Source organism: Typopeltis vanoorti, chromosome 3, assembly GCF_054136105.1.
Source record: "Typopeltis vanoorti isolate ZY-2024b chromosome 3, IOZ_Tvanoo_1.0, whole genome shotgun sequence".
Lineage (NCBI taxonomy): Eukaryota > Metazoa > Arthropoda > Arachnida > Uropygi > Thelyphonidae > Typopeltis > Typopeltis vanoorti.
The window spans coordinates 50674819-50694514 of NC_143551.1; the positions used below are offsets into that span (position 1 = coordinate 50674819).

At 34.9% G+C, this 19696-nt stretch overlaps 1 protein-coding gene across 1 annotated transcript in view; it reads right to left on the reverse strand.

The window, feature by feature from the left end:
• Nucleotides 1–19696, reverse strand: part of LOC150108119 (dystrobrevin beta-like) — a 262083-nt gene that overhangs the window by 187464 nt on the left and 54923 nt on the right. Inside the window, 2 exon segments of the mRNA XM_090415602.1 lie at nt 16340–16488; nt 18850–18935. Coding sequence (XP_090271728.1) covers nt 16340–16488; nt 18850–18935 — 235 coding nt within the window.

Below are 19696 nucleotides of genomic sequence, written 5' to 3' on the forward strand. Positions count from 1 at the left end.
GTTTTTTTATTACAGTTTCATTTTTGTCATTTTTCTGTACTATACAGTAATTATGTTCTCCCTTTCATTTTCCTATGGCCTAGTTCTGTTTCTTGATATATACGTATGACTTTAGGGTGTTTTAGGTAAGTAACTTAGGCTATGGTAATTCCGACTTGCATCGAAAAGCACCTTACGTTAGTCTGTAGGAACGGATCTCCGACATAACTCAAGGACCCCCTGTAGATAATAAATAACAATGGGGATAACGTACATCCTTGTCTGACACCAGATTTAACATAAAACCATCTTAAAACACAATACAACTGTAGTACTTTGAACAGCTTCTCTCTTGGCACCCTCTCATACGCTTTTTCCAAAACTACAAAACTTAAATACAGATCTATGTTATATTCCCATAATTTCTCAACTATTTGTCATAATGTGAAAATTTGATCCTGACAGTCTCTATTTGGCCTGAATCCAGATTGCTCTTCACCAAGCTTCCCTTCTACAATCCTTCTCAACAGTTTCTCAAGTATACGTGAGTAAATCTTATCGGGAACACTCAGTAGGGAAATACTTCTGTAATTCTCACATTCAGTTTGATTTTCCATTTTATATATGGGTACTATGAGAACTTTATTCCAATCATCTGGAATTTGTCCCTGTCCAGGCCTTCTGAACTATGCATTGCAGCCACTGTAAGACTTATACCTCCATACTTCAGCATTTCTGGTAGAATATCATCTACTCCTGCTGCCTTTCCACATTTCAGGCTTTTGATGGCTTTTTCTACTTCAAGTATGGATATGTATTCCTGATTGCATGTCTGTTGAGTGTTTTTTACTACTGTGCTGTCATCACTGCTTGTTCCCTTTAGCAATTTTTCGAAGTAATTACTCCATACATCAAGGATATCTTTTTCACCAGTTTTCATGTCACCTTTATCATCTCTAATTCCTTTTATGGCACTCTTTCCTCCATTTCTGAGCTTTTTCAACAGCCTCTAGAATATTTTGACACCTTCTTGATATTCATTTTCTAAGTTCTTAGCAAAGTCTTCCCATGACTTTTGTTTAGCTAGTTTACAGTGTTTAGCTTTCTTAGATTTGTCTCTGTATTCTCTAAGAGCACAAGCTGACTTATTTGCCAGGAACGTTTGATATGCTTTCTTCTTTTCTTTCACTGCCTCTTTAACTTCCTGTGTCCACCATGGGGGGGGGTTCTGATTTTTTTATCCATGCAGACAACCTCACCACATGCCTCTCTGGCTGAATCAATCAATGTTTTCTTCAGGATTTGCCAATGACTCTCCAAGGTTTGGTTCCTGTTCTCAAACTCTTTCATTTTTTCTTGGATAATGCTTGTGCATTTTAGTCTGCGGTTTACATCTGAGAGCTGCTCAACTTTTATTCGCTTTAAAACGTTCTTACATGTTCTTCTTTTTAATACGAAATTCAATTTTATCTTGCTCAAGGTGATCACTTCCAATATCAAATCCTCTGTACATTCTAGTGTCCTGTACCAGTGGGAAAAAATGACTATCAACAATAACATAGTCAATGAGACGTTTCTTATTCCTTGTCTCTTCTCTCCATGTAAATTTGTGCACATTTTTATGTTGGAACATTGTGTTAGTAATAACCAGTCCATGTCATGAGCAGAAATTCAACAGGTATTTGCCATTATTATTAGCTTTGCTCTTTCTTCAAATTTTCCCAATATATTTTTGTGTCTGACAATCATTTCCTTCTCTACTATTTAGATCCCCAACTTTTCCTTTTTTTATTGTGTCAGCTGCTTTTTCTAAAGCCTCAAAAAATTCCTCCACTTCTACCTTAGTAGAACCTTCTGTGAGACCATAGTTATAAATAAGTCCCATCGTCCAATTCCCTATTCTGTATTTTGTTCAGGATTTGGCAATGACTTATTTGCCCACATCACTCTATTCGATGTTGCTTAAATTAAAGATACCAATAAATTATATACTTGGCAAGCAATATATTATTACATTGCTTGCCATTCAAGAAGATTAGCCCTGTATTCTGTGTTCAATACTATAGCTACACCTTCTTTTCCCCGATTATCAGTGACTGAATATAACATTTTGTATTTATTGCTCAGAAAAATTTCAAAATCTCAGAAAAAATTTAGCTGTATACAAGACAGTGTTCAAACCAGTTTGAACTTATGGATCTGAGAGCTGGATCAGAAGTAACACACTTGGTCAAAGACTAGAGACTGCAGATATGAGAGTCCTGAGAAAGATTAGAGGTGTGAACAGATGGCATCAATGGCAATATCATATTTAAAAAAAAGGATATTAGGAAAGAACTTGACATTGTTAGCATTCAGGAATGTGTTAGCAGAGAACTAATCTCAGATAGTAGTATAGTCACTTAAACAGAATGGGGTGAGGAAGATTAGCAAAACAAGTGTTCTCTGCCAGGTTGGCAGGAAAAATGATCCAGAGATATAGATATAGACTGAGATATAGGTGGATTGATACAGTAAAAAGTGCCTAGAAGATAGAAATATAAGATATGATAATGTTGGAGTCTTGACAAGTAATAGACTGAAATGGAGGAAAATTGTAGATAGGAGGTTAGTAATGATGTAAATTTTTCATGTAGTACTATCATATCCTGTACGTCCCTTGAGGGTACATGGCAGGAATTTGATGATGATGCTCAGAAAAATCTCACCAGATTTTGTCTTTTTTGTTTCAGTCACCCCTATTATGTTGATCTGGTACTTATCCAATTCTACAGCTAGCTCCATTCAGCTCCAAAGCTGAATTTGCCATTCAGTTTTGCCTGAATGGCAAAGAAATTTGCCATTCAGGCTTCTTATGTTGATAGTACCAATCTTGAACTCTGATGATGAGTTGGGGTGTGTTTTAGGATTTTAGGATACCATAAGTTTCTATCATGTCTCTTCTTTTTCGCCTATCGATTAAACCTTATAATCCACACTCCCTTCAACCTATCCTCATTAGGATCATTCCACAGACCTGTAACCAGCTTGGTCACTCATCTCTGAATCTTCTCTACCACCTCCTGATCCACAGGTGAACAAATCTGTGCATAGTAGTCAAGATGCAGCCAAATCATAGCCTTATAAATAGGGATAATACCATCACTATTTTTACTTGTGTCTTTTTCAACATCCAAGTAATCCTTTGAGGTATTTTACCAAATTTTGTAATATGCTCTCTGAACTTCAACTGTGTCCAACATTATCCCCAAGTCTCACCAATATCCTGCAATCTAGTACAATCAATATGTAACCTTTTCAACCCGCCAAAGTACATACCCTTACATTTTGCAACATTAACTTCATGATTTTCATGCCAATTTATTTAAATCATCCTGTAAGATATCTACATCACTTTTATCAACTATTGCCATCCCCACTGCCTTAGTATTCCATAATGCAAGGCACATATCCTTATGGATGTGTATAATGCTATGCATTATGGGAAGGGCCAATACCTAGACTGGTTTCAACCTTTATTGAGACTAAGGTAATTGATATGAAGTCATTAGGCTCTATATATAAGTAGTCCAGCTGTGAAGTGACTTCACACGCAAACTTAGTTTGTTCACACTTTATCCAAGTGTGAGCTCACACTTAATTTCAAGATATAATTTCTTGGCATCTTTAATTTATAGTATAACCAAGTGAAAAAAAAACTTTCAACATTACCCTCACCAGTTTTGTATCATCAGAGAACAACTGAATATCCTCCCTTAAATCTCCTCTTATATCACTGATATAGGAATTAAAGAGGAGTGGCCCTAGTACAGAACCATGAGATACTCCACTAGTCACCCTTATTCTCCTAGCTTCCATTCCACCATATCCTACTCTCTGATGCCTGTGTGTCAGACACCTTCCTCTATCCATGCTATCAGCTTCATATACATTCCCATTTGCTCTAACTTTTGTAATAGTTTTCCATGTAGTATTCTGTCAAATACCTTTGCAAAATCTAGCAATTCAAGGTGTAGCCATTTCCTTTATCCAATTCTGCCATCACTTTATTCTAAAATGTGAATAAATTACTAAGGACCTACTCTTTATGAAGCCGTGCTGCCCACTATAGACTATTGCATCCCTATCCACCTAATGTTGGATTTTATCTTTAACTGACTTTTCAATACTTTAACAACCACTCCTGATGTATTAATTGGTCTGTAGTTTGCTACCTGTCTTGGAGCCACCTTTATGCAATGGAACTATCTTACCCTCTTTTGACTGCCCCTGGTTCCTTGGCAGAGCTGAGACTTAGTTTAAAAAACTTCATCAGAGGCAATCAATTCTCTTACACATTCATGTAGTACACAGGGTGATATGCCATTGAGTCCCACTGATATTTTTCAATATGCTAAATACCTATTCATCTACCTCAAATTTGACATGCATCTTTGTCACATCAGCAACTGCAAAATCTCCACCTGGATGACACAAAGTGATCACTCATCAACTGAACTATTTCTTTAGCTTCATCACCTTCCTACCATTAGCACTGATTTATAAACTGGAAAAGGACAGGTAAATAACTTATGATATGGATAGGAGAGTGACAAACTAATTCTAATTCACAAGTTCTGTACTCAAGAAACTGTTCTTTAACTTGTAATTAAATATGAATAATAGTCTACAGGATAACATCCAGCTATGCTAATGATGCTAAGTTAGAGAAAGACTGATAACAAATATAACTGTTATGGATATGCATGTAAAGAGTATAATTTTAATGGTAATTTGCTGCTAGTAGTTTAACCACCCCCCCTAGCAACTGGGGCAGGAGAGATAAAGAGAGTTAAACTTTAATAATGTTAGTAATAATAATTAACTTTAATAAAGTAGAGGCTGCACTGCTAAGATGGTTAAGGCACTGCATCAGATATCTGCACTGCTGAAGAGAACATTGACTAATCAGAAAAATGGGAAGTATTCTGTCATTTTACAAGGCTCTTATAAGACCACATTCTGAACTATATGCAGTCATCTCAACTGTGAAAAGAAGAGGATGATTATTTGACACATGAATAACTTTATTAATCAAACATTATAGATATGTTGTTTAGTTTCATGAAACATCTTCAGTGTAACTTGAAGAACAATACTAGAATTTGGAATACAACTGAAACTTGCATTATAATGAAATCACTGACACGACAGTCGTGAACTAATGAAATGAACACTATTGGAATCATTTTAAAATATTGATATTGTTTTAAAGGATAATCTGTAATACAGTTTTGTTCTCCATCCTGTAATGTTCCAGCCAATAATTTTTATTGAAGATTATAAATTGAGCATTGCAACTGTTTTAGGAGAGAAAAACTAGACATTTTTCTTAATAGTACTCCTCATGTGATGTCTGTACATTTTAAGATAGTGCATTACAATTATTGGAAACAAGAAGGAAACAGTGTCTTTAGACAGAGATAAGAAAAGGATTCAATGGAAGGAATGTCCACAGAACTCTGTTGAATACAGAGTTCATTGCCTATTATTCTGAAACAAAGTAATTTACATAAGACTTACTATGAGGTTCACAGTAGTAGGAAAAGTTTATTTATTTATAATTTGTTTGGAATGAATAATATTTGCATAAAAAAATTAAGAGATAAATCTTTGTGCATTACAGTGAGAAAATGTATCTTCAGGGAAAAAAAGAAAGTTTAAAGTTTGATAAACATTTCAGATCCCTTCAGAATTTACAAATTTAGTTTTCTAATGAATTTATGTGCATAGTCAGTTCAGATGAGAAACTCTTAGCTAACAAAAGTAAAGCATTTCTCATTACAACAGAAGGAATTAAAAAATAAATTTTTTTTTAACAACACTTGAAACTTTCTCCCCTCCCACCAAAGATAAATTTGTGTGTATTAGAGTGAGAAAATATATCTCTCTTAATTTTTTGGTCAAATTTTATAAAAATTATTATTACGGGTATCTCCATGGAGTCAGTAGACTCATCACAGGAGACCCAAACTATCAAAACAATATCTATCACATCTGTTCTTGAATTCATTTACAGACGAAGAACTCACAACTGAGTCAGGCAATGCATTCCACTCATTCACCACCCTCCATGCAAAAAAACTCGTTCTCACACCCTTGTTAACCACACTTTTCCTTAATTTCCGTGGATGACCTCTTGTTCTGCCATCACTATCACACAGCTGAAACATTTCCCCTGCATCAATCTTATAAAAACCTAGTAATTTAAATGTTTCTATCATATCCCCTCTTCTCCGCCTATCAACCAACCTCTGCAACCCACAAGCTCTCAATCTATCAATGTAGGGAGCATTTTTTACATCACTCACCAACTTAGTCACTCTCCTCTGAACCCTTTCCACAACCTCCTGATCTCCAAGGAATCCAGGTGACCAGACCTGAGCACAGTAATCCAGGTGACCAGACCTGAGCACAGTAATCCAAATGTGGAAGTATCAACACTTTATAAAGGGGAATAATAACCTCTTTATCTCTGGATGTCAGTGTTTTCCTCAATAACCAAGTAATCCTATGTGCAATCTTGGACACCTTAGCAATGTGTCCCCTGAACTTCATCTCCCTATCCACCAACACTCCTAAGTCCCTAGCCTCATCAATCTCTTGGAATACAGTTCCATCAATGTAGTACACAGCTGGTAATCTTTTAATCCCAAAATGCATAACTTTACACTTTTCCACATTGAACTGACATCCATTACCTTTTGCCCATTTTACCAGCTTATTTAAATCATCCTGTGAACTCTCAACATCAGCTTGATTTTTTATTACGCTACCCAGCTTTGCATCATCAGCAAACAACTGAATATCTCCCTTTAAGCCATTTCCTATATCATTCATGTACAAATTAAACAACAATGGCCCAAGCATAGAGCCCTGAGGCACACCAGTGATCACCTGCCTCATTCTGGACTTTGCTCCTCCATACACCACCTTCTGGTATCTCTCGCTGAGCCTATCCATATCACAGTTTAGTATCCATCCCCATCTGCTCCAATTTGTGCAACAGTATTCCATGGGGTATCCTGTCAAAAGCCTTGGCAAAATCCAGAGGTATCACTGTGTAGCTATTTCCTTTCTCCAACTCAGATGTCATTCTATTATAAAAAGCTAATAAATTGCTAAGGCAGGATCGACCTTTAACAAAACCATGTTGGCCTCTATAGAGTATCATATCCTGATCCACCCATTCTTGAATTTTGTCTTTAACCTACTTTTCCAATACTTTTACCACCACTCCCGAGATGGAAATTGGTCTGTAATTAACTACCGCAGTTTTAGAGCCATCTTTATGCAAAGGAACTACTTTGCCTTCCTTCCACTCCCTAGGGACCATACCCAAGTTCAAACTTAAGTTAAATAACCAAGTAAGAAGCGTTGACAATTCCTTTGCACATTTACGCAACACCCGAGCTGATATTCTATCTAAACCTACAGCAGTGTTCGGATTTAAATTTTGCAATATACTAAGTACCTCTGATTTCTTAACTTCAATTCTCACATTAGTTATTGCTACAGACACAGAGATATTCTCACTTGGGTGATAGACTTTTGAAAAGTGATCACTCAGTAACTCTACTATTACATCTGAATTATCTGAAGTCATTCTTCCTTTTACTTGCCACATAGTGGAAGAACTCTTTGGGATTACCCTTGATCTCCTTGGCTAAGGTCTTCTCATAATCTGATTTAGCTTTACTTACTAAGCTGGTAGCCTTCTTAGCTTGAGCCTTGTACTGCTCATGGGTGTAATGATCGCCTTTTTCCTTGTAAATTCTCCATAACATTTTCTTTTTTTGCAGATCAAGCTTGATACTACTACTCATCCATCTAACACCTACCTTGTTTGTCTTCCTGACCATGGAGATACAATCTGATATTGCCTTCCTCAGATACCCGCTGATTTTATCCCATGCACTGCTAACATCTTTCCCCTGCAATATGTTCTGCCATGGGACTGCTGCAAGCTCACGCTAAAGCTTGTTATAATTGCCTAACCTGTAGTTCTGTATATACCCCTTCTTAAGAGAGAAATTCACAAATTTTGCAACCTCCCAAGTCAATACCACATGATCACTCTCACCAATTGGAGGCAACGAGGACACCTTACTTATGCATATATCCTCTGAACCAATGACCAGATCCAACACTCTCACACCACATGTCCCTTCAGTTATGCGCTGTTTCAAATAATTATCTCGTAGAAGATGTATGAATTCCATTTCCTTTTTGCCATGTGATATTTCCTCCTTCCAAATGATATCACCATAATTAAAATCCCCTATAATAATCACTTAACCCTGCACACTCATTGCACTAATTTACTGATGCATGAATTCAATATCACCCCCTATATCAACCAACTGTATATTTGGTTGTGTTGGTCACTATTTCACACCAGACCATCTCAAATGTACTATCATTCACATGTCTATCATCTTGATATACTACTTTCTTTGGCTGCAACTCATCAGCTATCATCAATAGTACTCCTCCCCCTGTTCTATCTTCTCTATCCTCCCTGAAAATACTGTACATTCAATTCCAGTGACCACATCTTCTGCTGACAGCCAAGTTTCACTAATGCCTACAACTTTTGGTGAGATTGCACTGACTAATGCCAAAATTTCTTCCCTCTTATTTCGAATGTTTCTTGCATTTGTATACAAAAATTGCAGATTCCCTTTAGTTCTTATACCATCTTTAGAACTGATATACATGTCACTAATTTCAGTAGTCCCTTGCCGATTTATATCCCCTCTATTCTGCAATTTATTCCGCAAATAAGGATCAACAATTATACAATCACTGCTTAAGTTTCTCCCTCTTACACTCAACCTTTTTAATTTTAGTTTCCCTGCCCAATTACTTCAACTTGTTCAGAAAACAGTAACTTCTTCAATCGCTTATGACCTTCCAAAATAAATCTCTTGTATTTTTTTATATTAATTAAACTAATATTTATTTTGTACTATATTTTTTGTTTTGTGTTTGAGACAAAGATAAGTGAATATAGAAAAAATCAGCTTTTAGATGTGTGGAGTGTGCTTGTATATAGATGTTTATATATCTTGTTATTTTGCATGGAAAGGGAAGATGTACAAACAACTAGATGGGACAGCAAATGGGCTTTACCCTTTAATAAATTTTTACATAGAACACTTAGAAAACCTAGTTATGAATACAACCAACAAACCAGTGGTGGTTTGGCTGCACTATGTTGATGATGTGTTTGCTATCTGGCTACATGGTCCAAATGCATTGGATACATTTTTTAGTGCATTTAAACATCCAACATCCTAAAATCCATCTGCTTTTCCCAGATACACTAATCATATGGCTTCCTGATTGCTCATTATCTTTTTTCTGCTTATAGAAAACCCACACATACAGGGAGACATGTAAAAATATGCAAACGAACATTCAGTCTAAAAATGAACTAAAAGAACATCAATCTGATATTACCAATAATAAATCTGAAAATTCTTGCCTTGCTCAGCAATGAGTGAAGACCAATAACAATATTCTCTAGTCTTTTTACATATCTTTTACATCAGTGACAGTTTAGGTTTGAGAGGCTACTTAAAGAGATTGCTGCAGCCCTTCTACACCACCCAAGCTTAAATTGGAATGACTGCCTATCTACTGCCAAGATTTGGGGGATAGTATTTCCTTATAAATGACAATGGCAAGGGATAGTGTGTTCCCCCCATTATTCAATTATTGATCTAAATTTTATTAATGTTTGCATTTCAAATCATTTAATTTCAGTTTTAATTGTAATCTCATTTGATTTTGTAATCACTTGTATAGTGACACTCTGATACATGGCTCAGCTCTGTAAATAGGATAAACATTCCTTGTTCTAGCTTCACCTTCTGATTATGCTGATGCACGGATGATGGTCCGTTAATTTCTGGCTGAAATATTTGCAATAATAAAAATTATTATTCTTTATTTTTGTGAATACATGAGTCTAATAATCTTTACTATGTCAAAAGTGCCATTAAAAACTCATCTACATGGATTGCACTATGAAAGAATCTCTCATGTTAGTTACTGGAAAAACAGATGTCTAAAGCTCATAATTAACTAACCAAATTTATTTAGCTGATCAAATTAATAAGACATAATTTTGCCTTAAAGAAATATATTGAGGATGTGCACAGGCAAACACAGACGGATTGCAAAAGAAAGACTCCTACAGTCCTAGCTGGCATTCTCTATAGATATAGTGATGATGCTGAAGGTCTCAGTCTGAGTTATGACTGAAGGAGCCCATCTTTTACAATCACTGTGTCTGCCTTCCTATTAGTGTGCTTGCATGCACATACTCAATATATTTTTTGTACCCATGAAAATGCCTTACTGAACAAGGCAAAATATTGGCTTATAAATCTAATTAGCTAAACAAATTCAGTTAGTTAATTATTAGTTTTAGAAGTTTTTAATAAAAAATGAGTGGTAATTTGAAATTTGGTGGTTAGTTTATCCGCACTCTACAGCCAAAAGGCTGCAGGTTCGAATTTCATCATGGGCATAGATGTTTGTGATTGTTTGTAAAAATACCAGTGGTGGTGGTGGGCAGTAGATGGCATTGGTGTAGAATATGCGTTCGCTGTAGTTGGTGAATTGAGTGATGGAAATGGAGAGCTGTAGAGTAGGTGCCCTCCCTCGATGAGTCTTTGGACTCCTTGGAGGTGTCACATAATAATAATCCATGTCAAAGCATCCATATCAGATTATGAAAGAATGCAGCATTAAAACTGATATCAGAATTGGAGATATTAAACTAAGTTCTATAATTTTATGCAGATGATGTACTCCCAAAAAAATTCAGTGCAAGTCTCCAGAATGCACCAACTAAATTGAATAACAGCTGAAACAAATTTAGCATGAAAATCAACAACAACAAGAACAAAAAAAAAAAACCTACAGAAAAGACAGGAACATAGAAAACTTTAACTGCATTCTCAATAGCAGAAGGAAAATATTTTGCTAATTTAGGCACAGTTTTTAGCGAAGATGACAAATTAAATACAAAAATAGACAGCAGAATAAGAACATCCATTATGGTGTGGAGAAAGTTGGATGAATTTATATGGAATAAAAGAGAAATTAGTTAGAATATAAAACAGTAGTATACAAGACAGTGTTCAAAGTTAAAATAAAGCACTTGATGAAAAACTAGCGAACACACACACACACACACACACACACACACACACACACACACACACACACACACACACACACACACACACACACACACACGAGAGTTCTGAGAAAAATCAGGAGAGTGAACAGATAGCATCAACGACAGAATCATATTAATAATGAAGATATTAAAAAGGAGTTTGACATTGTTAGCATTCAAGAATGTCAGCAAAGCTAATCTGAGGTGGTATGGTCACTTAAATAGAATGGGAGAAGGTTAGAAAAATAGCCATTTCATGCCAAGATGGCAGGAAAAAAAGTCCAGAGGAAAGGCAAGATCTAGGTGGATTAATTCAGCCAGAAGTGCCCTAAAAGACAGAAACATTACATATGACAACAATGGAACACTGATGAATTATAGACTAATTTGGAGGGAAAATGCTGTCTTCACAGTATCCACTTATAATTTTGATATATTTATTCATCTGATAATAATTCTTGTATCTTTCAGTTATAGTTGTATTGGGAATGACCACAGGCTACATTTATCATCATTATCAATTTCCTGTACCATCTAGGGTATACAGGATACTATGACAGTCTTAGATAATTAAAGTTTACATTATTATTAATCTCCTATCTACAATTTTCATCCAAATCAGTCTACTACTTGCCAGCACTCTGATATTATCGTATCTTATATTTCTGTCTTTTCAGGCACTTGGACTGAATCATATTGCATACTTCTCAGTCTTCCTCTTGGTAGTGTTTCACAATTTTGGTATCAAACACCTATTTTGCTAACCTTTCCCTTTCTGTTTAAGCGACCACCTTGACACACCCTCACGTACCCTCAGGATACATGTACACGATATTATGATAGTACAGCATGAAAAGATTACATTATTACTAACTTCTTGTCAACAATTTCCCTTCAAATTAATCTGTTATCTGTTAAGACTTCAATATTATCAAATCTTATATTTCTGCCTTTTAAGGAACTTTTTACTTTATCAATCCACTCAAAGATTGGTCTTCCTCTGTGTCTTTTCCTGCCATCCTGGCAAAGAACACTTGTTTTGCTATACAATCTGAGATTAATTCTGCACAAACATTCCTGAATGCTAACACCAAGTTCATTTTCGTTATCTTAATTTTTAAGATGACTCCACCATTGATGCCATCTATTCACTCCCCTAACTTTTCTAAGAACATGCTCGAGTCCACTTCAGTTCATCAATTGTGCACTGCCATTAATAGTTCAGTGCTTTGCTTCAATGGTGACAAAGTTCTGTTGATTGTATTGATTTCTAATTTCACTGAAAAAAGTATAATTTATATCATTTCTTTGTCTCACAATGTTTTAACATTGAGATAGGTTCACTTAATTATTCCCACAACACGAATTACAGAGTTAACTTTGTTTCTCTCGTAAATAATGACATACAATTAAATTTAATAAATCATATGAACACAAATTATTCACTAAACTTATCATCTAAATTTTGTTAATACCTAAGCAAGACATGAGTGGCTAAAATTAAAACATCTTGAATGCAACATTCAAAAATAAACAAATACTTAGCTAAAAACTTTACAAAATAATACCATATTATTAATTTCTTTGCTTTCATTATTTCATTATTATTATTATTTGTGGGAGATTTGAATTTGAATACATATATTCCACATTATTCTATTGTTATTTATAATTGTATGAACCACATTACTAAGGAAAGCAGTTAAACTTATTCAAACAGAATAAGTTTAACTGGAATTAAACTTAGTTCCTCATTCTAAACACAAAGCATCATTCTCTTAAATAAATCAGCTATGAGTCTTCAACAGTCGACAGCAAAATCCTGGATTATCAGCAGGTAAATTTTACAAGTTTTACATTTCAGCTATTTAAGCACAATATTTAGTGAATATGGCAAATTAAATATGTAGATAATAGAATAAGTAACACTGGTATCTGGGAATTGGGTTAGAAATAAAACAGCTGATCAAAGAACTAAAGATCACAAATGAGAGTTCTAAGGAAAGTTCTTAGTGGAGTGAAGATGGTCAACAACAGTACTCTATTATAAATGAAAATATTAGAAAAGAACTTGGCATTATTAATAAACAGTGTGAAAGCAGAGCTAATCAAAGATGAAAGGGTGTCGCTTAAAGTGAATGGGAAGTGAAAGATGAGCAAAAAAGCAAAAATGGTAGGAAAAAAACATTCAAATTCAGAGAAGGACAGGGATATAAGTGGGTTAATACAGACAAGTGCTTTAGAGATTGATATATAAATACCAATTGAATATCAGAAACCTAACAAATAATAGAGAATAAATGCTTTGAAAGATAAGACTATTTTAATTTTTTTTTGTTTTCATTATCAATCCAATAATTGAGAGGTAGAACATATGGCACATCAGTGCCATTGAGGTGGGTGCAAGTGAGGACTGGGAAAGACAGTGTTCAAACTAGTTTTAAGTTATGTATCTGAGAGTTGAGTTAGAAACTCTCAGATACATAACATAAATGAGAGCTCTGAGAAAAATTAGGGGAGTGAACAGTGGCATCAATGGCATCAATATTAAAAATGAAGATATTAGAAAGGAATGTGACATCGTTAGCATTCAAGAATGTGTGAGCAAAGATTGTATGGTGACTAAGGTTGTATGACAACTTAAACAGCATGGGTGCAGAAAGATTAGCAAAACAGGCATGTAATGCCAAGATGGCAGGAAAGAAACCCAGAGTATAAATTGTGGATAGGAGGTTAACACGTTCGCTGCCACACTCTTCGGGCATAGTTTGTTACCACATACCAAGAACTTTCACTTCTACGAGGTCAGTACGAGTTATCTCGTAGCTGGCTTATCAGACAGAATTTTGTTTCATATGCCAACTACGAGTAATCTCGTATCACTCCCACTTATGTCTTACATGCGCTGATGACTGTGTAACTTGAGTTCAGAGTCAGTGACATTCAGCATTCAGTGCAGTAAGGTTTACTGCGTCTAGTCTTACAATTATTTAAAATTAACCAAAACTACAGACGACTCTAGCGATGACTCAGATTATGATATATTGTATATAAATATATGTATATGTTGAAAAAACTTCAAAAAATTGTTTTACTTGCATTAATAAATACACAGTTCATGCAACAATACCTCTTATAATATACTATACTTTTGCTGAAATTATTTTCCTTCTACCAAGTTCCCAGACGTGCTCTCTGCTTTATTCACAAGCCAAGGGTTCAAATTAACGTGGCTTATACTAGGGGTTAACTCATGCTTGGCATTGGAGGTCGGTAATCGACATACGAGTTTATTCGTAGTTGGCTTGTGAGGCTCATATATCAACTATGAGTATACTCGTAGTTGGCAGTGAACGTGTTAATAATAATGTGAATTTAATCATGTAGTGCTGTCATAGTAGGCTGAACACCCCTTGAGGGTACATATCAGGAAATTGATGAGGAAGATGCACATTTCTTAAGCAAAGACAATTGAATGAGTTCAATGAGTTTTCATGTACTATGTAAATGAAGTTTCAGCATTACTACAAGTAGAGAACCTCAAGAAATTGGAAGTGTACCTTGCATTATGGGATACTAAGGCAACTGATGTGAAATAATAAGCCTTTATACACAAGTAGTGTAATCATGAAGATACCTGACGTGCAAACTCTGTTTGTTTATGCCTGGATCAAGGATCAAACAAGAACATAACTACTTTGCAAGTTTAATTTACTGAGGGTAGCAGGTAGGCCAAAGGATGACAACTGACTGAGGAATCAATGCCAGATACAATCAAATGTTCTGGAAATGTCAAGAGTGACAGCACATATTTCTTCAAACCTTAATGTAGACATGACTAACACCTAATGATAATAACTGGTTAGGTATGATAAAACTGAAATGAGAAATAATGAAATTAAGAAGTCAATTTGGAAGAGAAGTTGTTGATTGTAACTAGTCATGAAATATTAATTGTCTCAGAAATAAATCCAATAAAATTAATAATATACTTATAATCCTCTTGAAAGTATACACCATAAAAAAAAAAGTTGATAAAATATCCACATTTCTTAAGTAAGGCAATTCAATGTCTGTACTAAGTAACGAAGTTTCAGCATTATTAACAGTATAGCACTTTCAAAAAGCAGTTCAATGAGTTTTGATGATGCCTCTCCCATTGGAAAGACCCAGGTCTGAATCGTGTATAGGTCATGAAGAACATTTCTAAAGACTTTTCAGTTGAAGGTGAGACACCAGTCTCATAGAAACTGAGTAACTGGTAGAGGAGTTTTCCATTTAACAACACAACACAGATCCTTAGTTGCTTTTGATGTAATTTCAAATAAACAATCTTTCAAGAAAAACTCTTCAATCAATGTTACTAAATTGCAACAAATCTTTGAGAAAGTGTCAATTTTTAAGTAGCAAACACACTCATAACAGAATTAAAGAACATATTATATAATTCACACCAGATTTTTGTTATTATTGTTACTTTACCTTTGTCACAATTTGTTTCTGTACTGCACTTATTGAAAGGACCATTCTTGGAAGGGGAACATCTTTTATCTCTTATTAGAACTTTAATATAGTTTCACTGACTTGCTAGTAAAAACCTACAAACATATGCAGCACAGTAGTTCGTGTTAAAAGTTGTGGAGCTCATATATACATTCTCTATTGAACATTTTATTAGCGATATTGAACATATCTCTATTTAACCCTTCTTGACTAAGTAACTACATCAAACTTTAGTTGGGCAAGTACTTAGTCAAGAAGAGTAAAATATCCATGTGTCTTAACCAAACATGATAAAGAAAGGTTTAAATCGAGTAATCGAACTTTCTAAGGATAGATGAATCAAGTTTACGATAGAAGCAGTGATATTCTTTATTTTGCAAGTCATATCTTAGACTTTTCTACTTGACCGACTAATTAAACACTTGAATTCCAGAAAGAATCTCTCCATGATTAAGTCCCCAATAGCCCTTAAATTATTGTGTAATCTGGTAAAATATTTTTGCTGTTTTATGCAGTAATGCAGGATTCCTTAAACATGCTGATTTTTAATCAGAACAAAAATACAAATTAAATATATCGACATATAAATTAGCATGCACTAAAAAACAAATTACAACTTACTGGGAAGACATAAGATGACTTGTTTTCATCATATCCAAATGAAGGTGATTCAAATACTGATGATGGAACTGCAAGAATTACTTTCAAAAATTCCGAAAATTTGTTTTGTACTAAATGTCCAGCATTATCCGATATAAGAGAAAAGATATCTGCAAACAAAAGAGAAAATTAAAAATCATATAATGGCAACAGTATTTTTAACATAAGTAAAAACATCTGAAAATTATATGACAATATAGTAAATTCTTACTATAGCAAACACCATCAGAGCAACTTAATCATAAGCTACTGAAAAGTCCCAGCCATAATAGCGCCTCTACTCTCTATAAGTTTGGTATAGTGATGACACTTAACTGTACCTGCATTGTACATAAAAATATTTATAATTAATTTAGTCAAAAATGTTGAAGGAACCAAATTTATAAATTATGAAAGGAAGGTTTGTGCTGCCTGAATCTGTAAAAAGTTATAATTCAGATTTTAATTAGCAATTTTGGGTAATTTTTGTTAGAGGTTTACATTGTTAGAGGTTACTTTTGTTAGATGGGTTTACAGTGATTCTACTGGACCTTGCAAAGGCCTTTGACAGGATACCACATGGAACTCTAATCAGTAAACTGGAGCAGATGGGGATGGATATAGGGTTGGTGAAATGGATAGGAGGGTGGTTGATGGAGAGATATCAGAGAGTGGTTTATTCAGGAGTTGAGTCCAAAAGACAGCTTGTGACTAGTGGTGTGCTGCAGGGCTCTGTTCTTGGACCATTACTTTTCAATTTGTTCATCAATGATATAGGAAAGGATCTGAGAGGAAGTGTTCACTTGTTTGCTGATGATGCAAAGTTGGGTACAGCAATAGTGAGTGCACAGGATGTTAAAATTTTACAGGATGATTTGGATAGTTTGGAGGACTGGGCTAGGGAAAATGGATGTCAATTTAATGTGGCAAAGTGTAAGGTTATGCATTTTGGGATGAAAAGAATAGCAGCAGTATATCACATTGGTGGAACTGTACTCCAGGAGATTGATGAGGCCAGGGATTTGGGAGTGTTGGTGGATAGGGAATTGAAGTTTAGGGAACACATTGCAAAAGTGGCTAAATCAGTTCATCAAATCACTTGGCTTCTGAAAAATACATTAACAAGCAGAGACAAACAAGTTATTGTACCTCTGTATCAAGCCTTGATAAGACCCCATCTTGACTACTGTGCCCAGATATGGGTGCCAGGGTTTCTTCTTGATGGGGAGGAGGTAGAGAGGATCCAGAGACGAGTGACCAAGATGATAGCTGGTTTAGGGAATGAACCTTATGAGAATAGGTTAAAGATTTGTGGGTTGCAGACATTGGTTGATAGGTGGAAGAGGGGTGATATGACTGATACATTCAAATTACTGAAGGGTATCTATAAGATTAATTCAGAGGATATTTTCCAGAACAGGTCTGGTGGTGGAATAACTAGGGGCCATCCATGGAAACTGGGCAAGAGTGTGGTTAGCAAAGGTGTTAGAACTAGGTTTTTTGCATGGAGAGTGGTGAATGAGTGGAATAAGCTGCCAGAATCTGTTGTGGGTGCTACGACCGTGAATGAGTTCAAGGCAAGGCATGATAGATACTGTGTGAATGTCGAATAGTTCTTGACATGATGTTAGGGCCTCCCTCGATGAGTCTGTAGACTCCTTGGAGTTTCCCGGAATAATAATAATAATGCCTCCATCTTTTTCTTTCTGTTGTGTCAGCTGAAGCTTTCTCCAGTGAAGTACTCAATACTTTTGGGATTTGATCTAGCCATTCTTGACCACGGATGCCCTCCTTTTCTGTTTCCTTTTACCTTGCCCTACATCATCATCTTCTCCAGATTATCATTCTTTCTTTGAAATATGTGGCCAAAGTATTGAAGTATTCTCTTATCGACAATATCACTTAGCCATTTTTTTTATGTTCAGTTGTGAAATGATGCTAGCATTAGTTCTTTTTCTTCCATCCATGAAATCCTCAGCATCCTTCTCCAACACCACATCTCAAAGAAGTTGAGTCTTTCTTTATCTGTTTTTTTTTAGTGTCCATGACTGTGAACCATATAGGACAATTGGAAATACAAGTTGTTGACCAGCATAGTTTTGGTAGTCAGGGAGATCTTCTGTAGTTGTGTCATTGCATCTCTCTTCCCAAAGCAATTATTTTAATTTCAAATCTGCAGCCTTCTTTATTTTTTATTAGTGCTCCAAGATATACAAGCTGTTCAACTTTTTTCTAGATCAATTTTGCAATGAGAGTTCTTTTCTTTTCCTATTACCATATATTTGGTCTTAGCATCCTCTTTCTCATACTGTGCCACATGATAAATAATCAGTTACTTCAAAACATGGAATTCGAATTTTTATTCCTGAGGTATTAATTCCTCAGGAAAAATTCTGAATCCAGACATATTCAGATTTCAAATACATAAGAGTTGACAAAGTTTGTTCCCTATATATATACAGATAGCCTTTAAAGAAGTTGACTAAACTTACATCTTAGTTTATCTACTAATTTTCCTGAGCACAATGTTGCCAAGGCCACTTTGACAGAAAAGACTTTCACTTTACCAGCTTCATCTCTGAAAAAGAAATTGGAAGGATATTTTTAAATAATGTAAAGAAGAATTTCAAATTTTCTGAAGAGCATTTTGAAAAGATATTCACTTAATAAATTAAAGAAAGTCCCAAAAAGAAAATTGCATAAATAAAACATTATTGCATGAAAGAATGTTCTCTTTCACATGCAACATTTCATATAAATTTTCTTTTGAGGAAAAGTGGGGGGAGGGACTTTTTTTTTTTTTTTTTTTTAACTCAGGCAGAAAAAATCCTCTAACACTTTTTTCTGCTGATTAGCTATGCTAACTCTTTTATTTTCTTTTTCTTTCTTTTTTTGAGAGAGAGAGCTTATAATACCATATATCATCATGTATAATACATATTCACAAATCAAATACTGAAACACATAGATACAAAACGTTAACAAGACTATTAAATTAAATATTTTGATCAGCATATAACAGATCATCTTCAGCGAACACAGAATTCAAAACAAGACAGAATAATAACAATGAATTTCAAATGATACAAGCTGCATACTTAATACAGTGGATTGTGAAAAAAAAAAAAAAAAAAAACACTTCTAAGTAATAAGAATGCCAATTTTAAGTAAAGAAACACAGTCATTACAGTTCAAGGTGGGGGCATTAGAGTCACACTTCAGCACTTTCTAACAAATGTTCAAATTTGAAGCTCCAATAGTGTAGTAGATGAGTTTTAGACCAGATATCTGCAATATAGAAAAATCAGAACTGCATGGTGGACTCAGGAAGTTAAAGAG